The sequence below is a fragment of the Macrosteles quadrilineatus genome, unplaced genomic scaffold (assembly GCF_028750875.1).
Source record: "Macrosteles quadrilineatus isolate MER2022 unplaced genomic scaffold, UCM_ALF_1.0 Scaffold_20__1_contigs__length_2534061, whole genome shotgun sequence".
NCBI lineage: Eukaryota > Metazoa > Arthropoda > Insecta > Hemiptera > Cicadellidae > Macrosteles > Macrosteles quadrilineatus.
The window spans coordinates 1,376,936-1,390,188 of record NW_026542613.1 but is presented as its reverse complement, the minus strand read 5'-3'; the positions used below and the strand labels follow the sequence as shown (position 1 = coordinate 1,390,188).

The 13,253-nt window shown below is 33.4% G+C and overlaps 1 protein-coding gene across 1 annotated transcript in view; it reads right to left on the bottom strand.

The window, feature by feature from the left end:
* Positions 1 to 299: 299 nt before the first annotated feature.
* Positions 300 to 13,253, bottom strand: part of LOC129005384 (uncharacterized) — a 32,914-nt gene continuing 19,960 nt past the window's right edge. The window contains exons 10-18 of the mRNA XM_054434253.1: positions 12,919 to 13,011; positions 10,026 to 10,144; positions 8,080 to 8,227; positions 6,240 to 6,481; positions 3,857 to 3,941; positions 1,716 to 1,840; positions 1,206 to 1,362; positions 998 to 1,083; positions 300 to 515 (exon numbers count right to left, since the gene is read on the bottom strand). Coding sequence (XP_054290228.1) covers positions 495 to 515; positions 998 to 1,083; positions 1,206 to 1,362; positions 1,716 to 1,840; positions 3,857 to 3,941; positions 6,240 to 6,481; positions 8,080 to 8,227; positions 10,026 to 10,144; positions 12,919 to 13,011 — 1,076 coding nt within the window. The 3' untranslated portion in view covers positions 300 to 494. The remainder of the gene's footprint in view (positions 516 to 997; positions 1,084 to 1,205; positions 1,363 to 1,715; positions 1,841 to 3,856; positions 3,942 to 6,239; positions 6,482 to 8,079; positions 8,228 to 10,025; positions 10,145 to 12,918; positions 13,012 to 13,253) is intronic.

Genomic DNA, 13,253 nt, shown 5'->3' with positions numbered 1-13,253 from the left:
TAGTAGCATTTTACGTGCCAATTTGCCAAACAACAAAAACTGTTATTAATTTATTCTAAAGCCACTTTCAATAATTTAGCATCGTTCAAACTATGACGTTTTACTTCCAAACTCCAATTTATTCATAACAATGACATTAAGAATATATTATTCAAAACACTGTGAAAGTAAAATAAACCATAAGCACTATAAGTATATTGGTATTAAGACTAGACATAATAGATAGATAGAAAAACAGCACCTTATGCAGATATCATAATGATAAAAACTAACTAACAAAAAATAAAGAAAACAAAATATTCTTCTCTCCGTAAAATACTTTGAAAATGTAACTTTATTTGGTGTAACTTTATGTAACCTATTGCCTTTTAAATACATAAAAGTATCCACACTAAGGATGTCTAAATTTCAGGAAGTCATATTTCAGGTCCTGTTTTCCCCGTTTTATTTTATGTTATTTTTAAAGGCACTCAAATCAGTCTCATGGTTAAGTTTTATTGGTTATTCTTTTCTCCCTGAAACAAAAACTCATCATTAGAAAAATTAGACACAATCATTAACAATATTATTATTAAGTAAATTTAAGACTTACTTTATGTCATTATGGACCTACTGGTTTTTGTGGTAATATGGGTCAGTTTAGTGTCGTAACGATATAACTCACCTTAAGCTGTATGTTCACTTATCTGGCAAAAAGGATTGATTTTTCAGGATAAAAACCTTCTCCGTATTACAGAACTCGCTCCACTTAACACCATCTAAAACTAAACTTGGCAAATTAGAAGTTAAAGTAGGGTCAAGCAGAAAGACTAAGTTCAGGTCAGCTTCTAAATGACCAAGTTAAGGTAAGGTCAAGCCCAAAGACTAAGCACAGTCAGGTCAACTTTAAATAGACCTACTACATTCCTAAAACCTAACAAGGTTAGCCAATTCATCTGAAAAATATAAAATTATTTTCCTTCCAAGCCGATATGCCAGCAGGAGTCGTTAATTTCACCTGTAACTTCTTGAGGGTTTCCTCGTACTTCTTTTGGAATCTCAGTCTCGCAGCTCTCAACTCGGCCTGATGATCATAAGGAGTATCTGCAAAAAATAAAGTATTATTCTACCATTATTCTACGACATAAAATCTTAAGACTATACACTTTAATATTTTGTCAAACTGAAATTACATTAGACACATATTACATGTTAAGTGATAATACCTTCTTTAATGTTTTCTCCGTTGGACGGAGCACCAGCAGATTTCACAGTTGCAGGCATATCGGCTAAACGTGAATCTTTCTTTGGTACAGCACTAGTTTGATTAGCAACATCACAACGTTGGTTGATGTCAAATCGGTTGTTGTAATAGAGTGGTACCTGAAAATAAAACAAGTAAGTTAAAAGTTTAAATGGTATGCAAAATTAAGGTATCAGTGGTAATAATTGCATTTGTTCTCATTAAAAAGGCAGTGACAATTGTGTATTTTGATCTGAATATCAAGACAAGGTTAGTGTGGAATGGAGCTAGATCTGTACCTTTTTACTCACTAGGACTGATTTACCAGATACTTATTGCATGTAAAACAGAACATTAAAAGTATTTGAACCCAAATGTTCTGCAACATTGCATACACAAAAAAACCTTACTTAACTGAACTTATTGATAATAAAAAAGAAGGAAAAACATTAACTCTTAGTAGCCTATCAAACATTCTTAGGTAATTAATTACCTGTTCAGGTGTTGGTTTGTAGTGAATCGATGAACCTCGCTTGTCCATCTCCTCTTGCACTTCAAGTTTCTGAGCCAAAGCTTGGTTGAGCTGTTGCGGCGTAGGACGCAATACTAACACAGCTCCTGAAACAGTCTGCATTAGTAAATTGAGTCGAAAATCTATAGGCTTATCAAAACTCAACCTGTTAGTTTGAAAGGAAAATTGGCTAAAAGGAGATTTTGGAAAATAATAGAATAATTACAAAATGTGAAAAAAGTATTTGTGGCATTCACTTTCCCTGCAAAGCCTCACCAAAACCCACATTATAGCAAACCTGCAGACTAAGCGAATTTCCATTTACCTGGCTAGATTTCCACTCAAATATTGCATCAGACTTAATTCCTTTTTAAATAACATAAGTTTTAATGAGTAGACTACTTAAGTTTGCTGCTACAGGGAAGGTAATGAGGTTTGATTTTGTTTATATGTTGTTGATAGCTTTGTATGAAATAAACAAAATTGCCACATTTAATTATTAAAATATATCCATAAGCAAGGAAACTACAATAATTCATTTATTATTCTCCATCAGAATAATCTATATAAATAAAATTAGAGTTTTGTCTGTACATTGCTCAGAATTATATATTTTTAGGTTATTTTTACGTTTTATACATTCAAGAAGCAGAAACATGTCTTATCTCTATTTCTGTCTGTCTGTCTGTCTGTAACACTCAAGATGACATTTTACGCAATCTTCTCCGTGAAAACGAGAGTACCTATCAAGATCCAAGTCATTTTAAAGTGTTCACTGGATTGGCGAGAGTGTCTTTAGCGATTAAAATGTGGCCTCACTACTTTGTAAATAAAATTACGGACGTTCAAAAATGCCGTTTTGTGTGATTTTTGTCAAATTTTTGTTTAATTTTTATCACTTAATCGTCTATGAAATAACGAACAGCTGTTCAGATCAAGATTATTTTTTCTAGCTGTCACTGATATGTTTACAAATGTTGTTTACAAATACCGAAGCCATTTCGAATCACGTTTTGAAAGCAAATCCCAACCAAGTAGGATTATAATCGTTTTTCTTACATAACGGATTTAATTAATCGCAAGTGCAATATCATAGTGTAACCGTAAATGAAATTAAATAACTAGGCAACATCCAGGTCAGGAACCAGAAATTCTTTGTGTATACAATTGTTCTTGAGTTTTGATAACCAAACAAAAGACCTTGAATCACTATCAGTGTTGTATATAGCTGGGACACTTAATTATCGTCGCCAATAGCTTACAAACAAGGTTTCCACTCATTGACGGCGCTTCAATGGCGATTGTGTAAAGTGTAAAGTAAAAAATCACAACTGCAGTGGGTGATTGTAACAGAGGTTTACGGATGATGCTAAACGCTTTTCCAATGTGTCACTTGCTGTTTCTACTCACCGTGTAATGCAATCGCTGGTCCATACAGCCAATAGGCCCATAGCCCATCTCTTGGGTACGTACGCCTACCTATTTATTCATCTAACAACCTTTTCGACGACGATCCTTGATACGAGTACTTTTCCATAGAATACATGGCCTACCTACTTAAGAAATAATATTACAAATGTCCAAAAACCCAACATTGTGTAATTTTTGTCACATTCAACTGACTAGGCCTACTATAAGATCCCCGTACGTAGAACGGGCACACAGCTAGTATTACAATAAAATAATATAAAAATAATATAATAATATTAAAATATTAAATTTTTTTCTGCAACTAAGGTCTACAAATAGTTTCAAGGAAGAAATTGAATTAAAATGTTATGTTTGTAGGACCAAAAATTGGGAAAATACCTACATTTTACCCCATAGACCCCCCATAAATACCCGTTCCCATAGTCCTGTCATCCTGGTTTGCAAAATTGTTTAAATTTACATGTTTCTAAAGGTTTGTACCAAATTTCATCAAAATCGGATAATTTTTGTCCGAGTTATCGTGCTAACGGACACATAAATATAAATTTGAACGGAGGGTGTTTTTGGCCTCTGGGGACATCAAAACAGTAAAGGATATCGGTCCCGGGTCCGGGTACCATGAGACCTACGGTAATAGCTTATTCCCTATATGGGCAATTTGCTAAAAGAGTAAGAAATGTTAAATTACCTACCATTTTTATTTCTCAAAACACAGCTTGCAGGTTCTACACCAGAAGGTTTTGAGCTCTCCCCAGGTTGTTTAGGAACAATATTTGCCTGTTGAACAAAAATAAATTATATTTAACAATGCCATATGTCCTCAAATTTAGGCCTACTTTTTTATACTTCATTTTTATAGCCCCAGGATTGCGTTTTATGACTAATAATGGTTAAAAACGTACCTTGTCAGACAATCCTTGACATGTTTTGTAGTGTCGAAAATAACTTGCTACATGTTTCGGTGGTTATTAAATTTAACCATCAAATTCCACCGCCAAAAGGCACACAAAAGGATCCACTTCTTCAGGTGTCGTCAATGTTACTACTTTTGTTTACTAACGTCTACTTTTTTAAGTGATTTAAACCGTCCAATCAAAACTTTTTATAAAAGTTAAATCACTTAATACCAAAACTCGGGTTGACAAAAAACAATTAAAATTTAAATCAATCTGAAGATTATCTAGGCAACTCAAACTGTCGACCATGGCGCGGGGTTATCTTAGCTTGACTCACTGTTGCTGCAAGCGTGAAGATAAAATTTTGAAAAGTTACGTGGATTCTACAATGTCAATACTTTGAAAACCTACTGTTGTAGACCATTTTAAACCAAAATTACCTTTGAATTCTAACAACTATCAGATCCGTCTTGCTCAATCAGAAACCACCAACGTTAGGCCTACTCAAAAAAGAAACTCCAAACAAAACCTGCAGCTTATCACGACTTATCACCACGGCCTCCAATCCTTAAACACAATTTTAAAAGACGGTTTCAAAATCCTCAGAGCATCCCCACACACCAAAGACTTCTTGGCAAAACCTCCCACAACTACATTCCGACAACCAGCCAATTTAAAAAAGTTGTTAGTTCACCCTTAACAATCAAAACCTAACAAAGACCAAGATAAACCCATAGAAGGTGCATTCCCATGTGGCATGGCAAGATGCAAAACCTGCCACATTAATAGGCCCAGCACAACATTTACAAGCACATCAACAGGAGAAACCTTCAAAATTAAAGGACACAATACATTCTCCACGCAAAATGTTGTATATCAACTTCAATAAAACCATTGCTCATCTCAATACATTGGACTTACCACCACCAGTTTTAGAACAAGAATGAACAATCATAGGACAGACATAAAAAACAGCCATCCAGAAAAACCAGTGCCTATTCATGCTGCCAGCCACAATATGCAAGACTTAAACAGTTGTTTCAATTCAAAAATAATAAGATATTTCCCTCCCACCTGTAACCCATCACAACTAAGGAGATGGGAACTCTCTTATGATCTTATCAATGGTTCACAAAATCCAGGGAGCCCCCAAACCGCAATCTCAGATAGGCCTAACATTTCCTTTCCCCTTCCACACCTAAAAAACAGGCTTAGACTAAGTGTAAATAAAATCAATGACTCATTAACCTGTAAATATTCATTTGTAAATTCATAGTGTGTTGGCAACACTGCTTCCTTACCAGTGAAAGACTCTAAATATCTAATGTGACTCTCCATGTTGAGAAAGGGGCCAGTGGCCTCGAAATATCCAGTGTTTATTTTGTTTGTGTTTTCTTCTGTGTTCTATAGTGAATGAAGTGGGATGCCTACATTTCTTAAGGTAAGCCTGCTTATCCTATCCTTTCTCACACCTAAACCCAAAAATATGTTGACCAAAACAGCCTCCCTTACTTAGGTTATTCAGGGTTTATCAAAACAATTTTATAACTTGGCAATTAAATATTTAATAAGGTATAGTCTTCATTTATTTACCATCAAATGTACTTCCTAAAAAGGAAAAATACAAAATTTGAATGCATAACAATTCATAGAACCATCACTCCTTATTTATTCAGTGGCTTAAGACCATGCCACACCGACATCTGCCGCTCCCGCCGCGGGAGTACCACGTACGGACGTTTTACCTCGAGCCATCTCACACCAAAAGTACCATGTCCGCGGCGGGAGTTTTCATTACAATTTGTTTTTACATAAGAAATACATCTTAGTACCTATTTAATATGCCATGTAAATTTTCTGGTATTTTTTTTTTATTAGTAAAGCCTTTAAGAAGCAATTGAATGTTTATTTAATTGTTAGTGTACATTAAAAAATTAATTGTAATTATTTTTTTTAGTTTAGAGTTAGTCCTTATGTTTGTAGTGAAAGCATTTAAAATATGGTTAAAGATAAATTATCCACTTTCAATGTTTTGAACGTTGTTTTTTGCTACAATACAAAGACTAATTACTTTTTAAATAAAAACATACTGGTCAATAAATGACAACATGTCCAAATGATAAATAAATATTTTTAACAAAAGCTCAGAAAAAAAATCACGAAATGAAACAACTTTTACCTGAGACACATTATTTGTGGAAGCGCTTTCCTCAATTTGGTCCAACAGTTTACTCATGTTCAACTGACTGTGAGCTTCCCGCACAGAATGTCTTTTTTGAACAGCTCCATCATTCACACTCTTTTCATTTTCATTGTGTATTTTTGTATCATTTTCATTCTTTTCAGTTACATCAGGAAATGTTGCAGCCTTATTTTTGGGAATTGCTCCCTTTGTCGTGTCTGCTTGTCTCGTTGCTGGTTCTAGGAAAACAAAATATGGTTATTTATCTTTATTTCAAATATCATCCAAGTCTTTTTCTGCAAAAATTAAATTAATGTTAAAGGACATAAATGCAAGACGAGTGTAAACTACAGAATAGAGAGAGATGATCTAATTAGCTTTGTCACTGACTAAGATAAGTTGCTTCATTAGTCCAGACTACTTATTTAACCCAATGATCAAGAAGAGCTGTGTTTAGTTTCGATCAATCAAAAAGCTGCCTAATTTCTAATTTCATTTGAACTAGAAGCCATCTGATTGTAGGGTGAGCACTATAACCATTACTTAGCTATGCTCTTACTTTCAGATGAAAGACGATATATTGAGAACCATGGGAAGTTTTGAAATATAGAGAGTTTAATTTGTAGGGGTCAGAACTAATAAAATGTTTATTATGGAGGGCCCATTTTCAATTGTAGAGAGTTTGAGAGAACGGAGACTAATGAACACACAGTGGGAACTTCAATAAAGGTGTCAGATCATGTTTCAAGGTATTCTTTGTCCTGAATTCAAACTATATTATGGTAACACAGTTCGAATTGTAGAGGTAGAATTCAAATTTTGGAGGTAACAGTTTGAACTACGGCAACAAATTTCTAATTGTAGAGGCTCGATTATATAGAAATTTGAATTGTAGAGGCTGCATAAGCGTAAAAATCACTTTGAATTATCGGTATATTATTCAGGGCCACCTCGAGGGTGGGGCGAGTGGGACGACCTTTTTGCTTTTGGAAGGTAAAAAAATTAATAACGTTATCGACAAACTGCAAACGAATATTTCACGGGAAACTCGTAAACGCGTAATCAATGACAATGACTATTCTAAAAACGCAATCTATAGCTTTATTTTTATTCATAAAATAAATACCGTTATTTAACATACAACTCGTCCTATTACTACTTTTACGTCTGGCATGTAACTTTTTGGCAATACTGCGAGTCCGAGACACACTGCGTATTCACCACATGCCCCCCCTACATTTACTTGTTTCTAACCTCAAAGTTCAAGCTCTTAGTCAAATCATAGTCGTTTTGTGATGTCCATTTGAGTCGTAAATTCAATGTTTTCAGTAATTTAGTTCAGTATAGTTGTTACACTTATAAAAATATAAATACTTGCAAAACGTTTGATACCGATATATAGGATGTTGGGTCTATCTATTGACCCCCCAAATACCTTTTTTGGGGACGAGGCAAAAATTTAAATCTCGCCCCGGGCATCTATTACCCTCGGGGCGGAACTGATATTATTTTTTTCAATTTTAGAGGTTTTCTGAGGGGAATAGACAACAATTTCTAATTATAGAGGTTTTTCAAACTATTTAGGTTTGAATTAGCCAGGTACTACTGTAATTAGCAGGTACATCAAAACTTCCCAATTAATATGTTGAATTGAGGTTTACTAAGTCAGCAAAAAAAATTTTTAAACTCAAAAGTAAAAATGCGTAGGCCTAAACAAGAAGAAAAAAATGTAAGGTGATTGTAAACCAAAAATGTGTCGTCGTCAACTAACAAAATGTGTGTAGTTTTCAAAACTGCAACTTTTTAACTGAAAAAATAAATTAAGGACATTTTTTACCGAAATTCTGAATCTTCGTCTTCTCTTCTGACACAATTGTCTGGAGAACTTTGGCTTCTCTCACTTTAATACATCCGGTGCATTCTCTTTTCTCTTCCTTTTTAATTCCCTGGCCAGGGGTACTTGGAGCTGAATTCTTTTGCAATTTCTGAAACAAACAAAAATAAATAACAACTAAGTGCAATCCAATAATAAATGATTCCAGTATCAAGTATTTTATTATTTATTATACATGTTTAACTTTGTAACCGGTCACACTACTTGAAAAAGTGACCAGTTTAAATTTCTAAATAATTTGTATGATTGTAAAATGTTTTGTGATACAGTAGACTCCCTCTTTTCCGGACACCTTTTAACTGGACATCGGTTTAACCGGACTACACTTGACGGAAATGACATCTCTTTAACCGGACAATTTTTATCAGCACATTGGTTTAATCGGACTAGATCGGCAGGAAGTGGGCGGTACTGAAACGACTGTTCTCAAGGGAAAGATTTGAGAACAGTAATCACATGTCAAAATACAATGCTCTCCTAAATTTAAGTCGAATATCACCGTAACCGGTCCGTTTTTATGAGTTTTTGAGGACGTCGGCTTAACTGGAAAACCCGTTATCCGGACTGGCCTCGGTCCCAAGGAGTTCGGATAAGAGGGAGTCTACTGTAACGGAAATAAATTGATTAATTATTCATTTAGATGATACTATAGCAGATGAAGTATCAACTCATTATTGCCGTCAACTTCCACCCAAGCTAGAGAGAGTTTATTTAAGACAGGCGCCCTCCACTCCAGCTAAGCCATTTATTACCGAGTTCAATATAGGCACAAACAAGGATTTAAACACCTCAACAGGACACGTCAATGCAACACCGTAGCCAACTGAGTTACCATACCATCATTGTCCACTAGAAGAACACAACTTAAGCGATTGCAAGTTATACTTGACAAACTACTTTAACACCTTTCAATTAGTACTTAGCAGAACGGCTATCTCGCAACAAATTGAAGTGACGGGTTACACATATGAGTCAATGAGCCAAATTAGAATTTATATTTCATCATAACTGGAGAAAGATATTTTGTTTTCTTGCCAATTGGTCATGAAAAAATTGCCACTGACATGGTTGGCTATTATTTATAATTAGGGATGGTCAAGTCTCGAAATTTCGGGAAATTTTCGGGAAATTTTAAATCTCGTTACATGAGACGAGATTTCTTTTTGGCCGAGATTTTTATCGAGACGAGAATAAAAAAAAAATTTAAATTTAAAAACGCCTGCAGAAAGTCAATGCAATACCCGCAATACAGGAGCGTGTTGTAGTTGCGTTTCCTTTGCGAAGGCGTTCTTATTTAATTAATTCTGTAAATGTAATTATTACTTTAATTATTTAAATAATATTACTTTAATAACATTTGAGAAGTTTTGTTAAGTGTAAGCAGTGTGAGGAATGTTTTATTACTATAAAAAGTCAAAACAAGTAACTATTTTATAAAAATTAATATTGCTTTTATTTTATGATTTATTTTATTTTAGGATAAGTTGAACTCTATCCTAACTGATATCACTATGTTTTCTAATCGTAGGCATTTTTAATAAGTTAGGCGTGATTAATAAAAAAATGTTATGCTGATGTTTTTTAATAAAATATTGTAAATATTCTTGCCTATTATCATTATTTTTGTATTTAAACAGTCATCTGACAATGTTACAAAATCAGGTAAAAATTTTGAACGTGTATTTCCCGTTGTGTATGAGAAGGGAAATCCCGTCTCGATCTCGTCTCGAAATTTTACGAGAAATAAAAAATCTCGTCTCGTCTCGTCTCGAACTAAAAATCCAATCTCGTCCATCCCTATTTATAATGAAATGATGGTACCTAATAAGAATGAACAAAAAAATATTTTTAGATACAAAAAGGTCAGACTACTACATTATTCTACTTACTTCTGTCTGTTTTGTTTCAAACTCTATTTGACTTAGTAACATTGCTTCAATAATCAACTGCTCTTCTTGCCTTTGAAGAAATTCTTCTTCCGTTTCACCTTCTAGCATCAACTCGGGGCCTGAAAAGCGGTTTATGTATAACACATGGAAATGTTTACAGTGCTTTGATATTAAAATGCGCCTTTCATGTTTTTAGTTTGGACCATAATAGGTTTTTTACATACCTCAGTCAAATAGTCCAAAAATGGTATTGCTCAACAGCTGTTGAATTTGACGTTATCTTCCAGTTGTAGCTCAAGGACATCTGAACCAAACTAAAAATCAAAATTCATGTTTTCGGCCCCTGGACTATATTGTTAAGACAATAATAGGTTTTTTACATACCTCAGTCAAATAGTCCAAAAATGGTATTGCTCAACAGCTGTTAACAATATAGTCCAGGGGCCGAAAACATGAATTTAGATTTTTAGTTTGGTTCAGATGTTCTTCAGCTACAACTGGAAGATAATGTAAAATTCAGCTAATTGTGTTGGAATGCCAATTTTTTGCCGGATTGTGTTTATAAAAGGATTTCTTTATTTGTTTGTTAAAAGACAATGGCTAATACCGAACTACTGTATGCAAATTTTCACAAGATTTTAAACTTCAAAAGAGAAAGAACAAATCAAATCAAATCAAAATATCTTTATTCGTACAAGACAAGTACATGTTAGTACATCTGAATAGTGTCAACTTAGCTATTTAAATTAACATTTGCTTAATTATTCATATACTCTTCTATGGAATATAATACTTTGCAAACCAAGTAAGTTTTTAGTTTTAGTTTAAATTTTGAACTGTTTATTTGACACTTTAATTCTTTTGGCAATTTTCTGAAATAACTTGCTCCTTTGTAAGACGGCTTCTTTGTGTAAAATTCAAGTCTATGGTGAGTGGGTATGATTTCATTCTTTTTTCGCGTGTTGTAATGGTGTGTTTCTTGTTCTAAAATTGTATCCTTCTTATTGTTTAAAAATATCAAAATAGTGTCTAAAATAAACTGACCATAAACTGTTAATATATTTAGCATTTTAAAATGTTCCCTGCATGATGTACCTGGATGTAGGTTTTTTATTATTCTAATCGCTTTCTTTTGTTCTTTAAGAATTTTATCTAGATTTTCTAATTTAGATGAGCCATACGGACAAATTCCAAATGAAATGTGTGAATGAATGTATGAATGGTAAATAATTTTAAGAGTGGATTCACTGCACATCCCTGCCATTCTTCTTAGTGCGTACATGCCAGAATTGATTTTAGCTAAAATGTTGTCTACATGCTTATTCCAATCCAAGTTATTATCTATTGTTAGACCAAGAAATTTTGTACTTGTGACAAGCTCAATAGGCTCAGTATTCACAAAAATCAAGGGTTCTTTTTGATCCTTGATTGGGCTGTTTTAAATGAAATGTAGTTAGTTTTCTCAATATTTAAGTGGAGGTTGTGATTTTCAAAAAAAGTAATCATATTTCCTATTTCAGTGAATGATAAAATTTCCACCTGTTCTAAATTATTACCCGATACTTTAAGATTTGAATCATCAGCATATAGACAGAGGTTTGTGTTATCTGAGTTTGATAATGATTTAGAAATATCTTTCAAATAACATATAAACAAGAGTGGTCCCAGCACAGATCCCTGAGGCACACCAAATTTTACTGGTTTCAATTCTGATTTATGATTTATAATTCTATTGTTTTTGGCTAAATGAGTAATCTGAACAAACTGATATCTATTATTTAGGTATGAACTAAACCAATTCAAGGAATGAGGATCCAAGCCGAGTAATTTTAACTTAGCAAGAAGAATTTCATGATCCACAGTGCCATAAAAATTCCGACACATGGTTCACCAGCATCTATTGAGTCTATCACTGATTCAATAAAAGAAACACTAGCAGTTGTCACTGATTTCCCGCTACAAAACCCATGTTGGGAGCTATCCACGAGATGGTGTTCTTCAAGAAAATGTGTTAGTTGTATGTAAACTGCCTTTTCATAAATTTTAGATAAAGTTGGTAATAGAGATAGCGGACGATAATTTGATGATTTTTTCGTCATTCTTTTTATGTATGGGAATAATTAACACATGTTGGTCATTGGTGAACAATTTCAAAGTAGGAAGATACAAGTACCAAATTGATGAATTAATGAACAAGTGTTTAAAGGTAAAACATTTAAGTAATCAATTGAGCCAAATATTATGACATATACATAAAATATAACAATTGGTAACATCATTGTTAATGAGCTAACACAATCCGGTGTTTCAATAGTTAGCTACCAATGAGCTCAAATATGTTTGTAAAAAGTATATTAAAAATAAGTTTCCTTCTTTGTTAATGAACAAATTTTTAAAATTCAGTATTAAGTATTAGAATACTTTAATATTAGTGTCGTCGTTAAAACAATTGTAATTAAATCGTCTAATAAAATTGCAACAAGTTTTTTTTTTTACCAACAGGAATGTAGTTTTTATGGTATTCAAGTAAAAATGTTTTAAAGGGCCACCATTTCAACACTAAACTTAAAAGATGATAATTTGTTTAAAAAAATTAAAATTGTCTTTGTGTTTATCAATATATGTACTAAAATGGTCAAATCAATACATGTATCAACACGTATTTGCCAAAAAAAGTTGCTATCAAATAAAAATCAGTTTGTAAAACAAATGATGGCAGTACAGTTAACTTTTGTGTTTTACAATTTGTAACGAGATATTTTAGATTTTTTCTTTCAGGAAAGATGCCTTAAAAGGTCTGGAGGGAGTTCCAACAAAGTAATTTTCAGAGAGTTTAATCTAAAGACAATTGTTGATCCAGTGTACAGCCTAGTAAAAATTTGTTTGCACTTACTTATGGGAGCTTGAAGATCCGGCCGCTCATTATTCGGCAAGTCCTCGTCGTCATCCAAGACCTCCAATACCTGCCTTACACACCTTTGTTCATCTGAAAAAGACCAACAAAAATGGGTTGAAATCAAACAGAACTATTACGGAAAATGATACACATAAAGGAATCGAGGGAATTATTTGATTTGTGAGATTTACAGTGCTACCAAAAAACCAGTGGTACTTTTGGAATTCAAAGAAACAGAACATTTTTGTTAAGATATGCTTTAGCTCTGATTGCCTACAATACTAGTCTATCTTTTATAGCCCCTTAAAAATATTAAACACTAGCTGAGTACC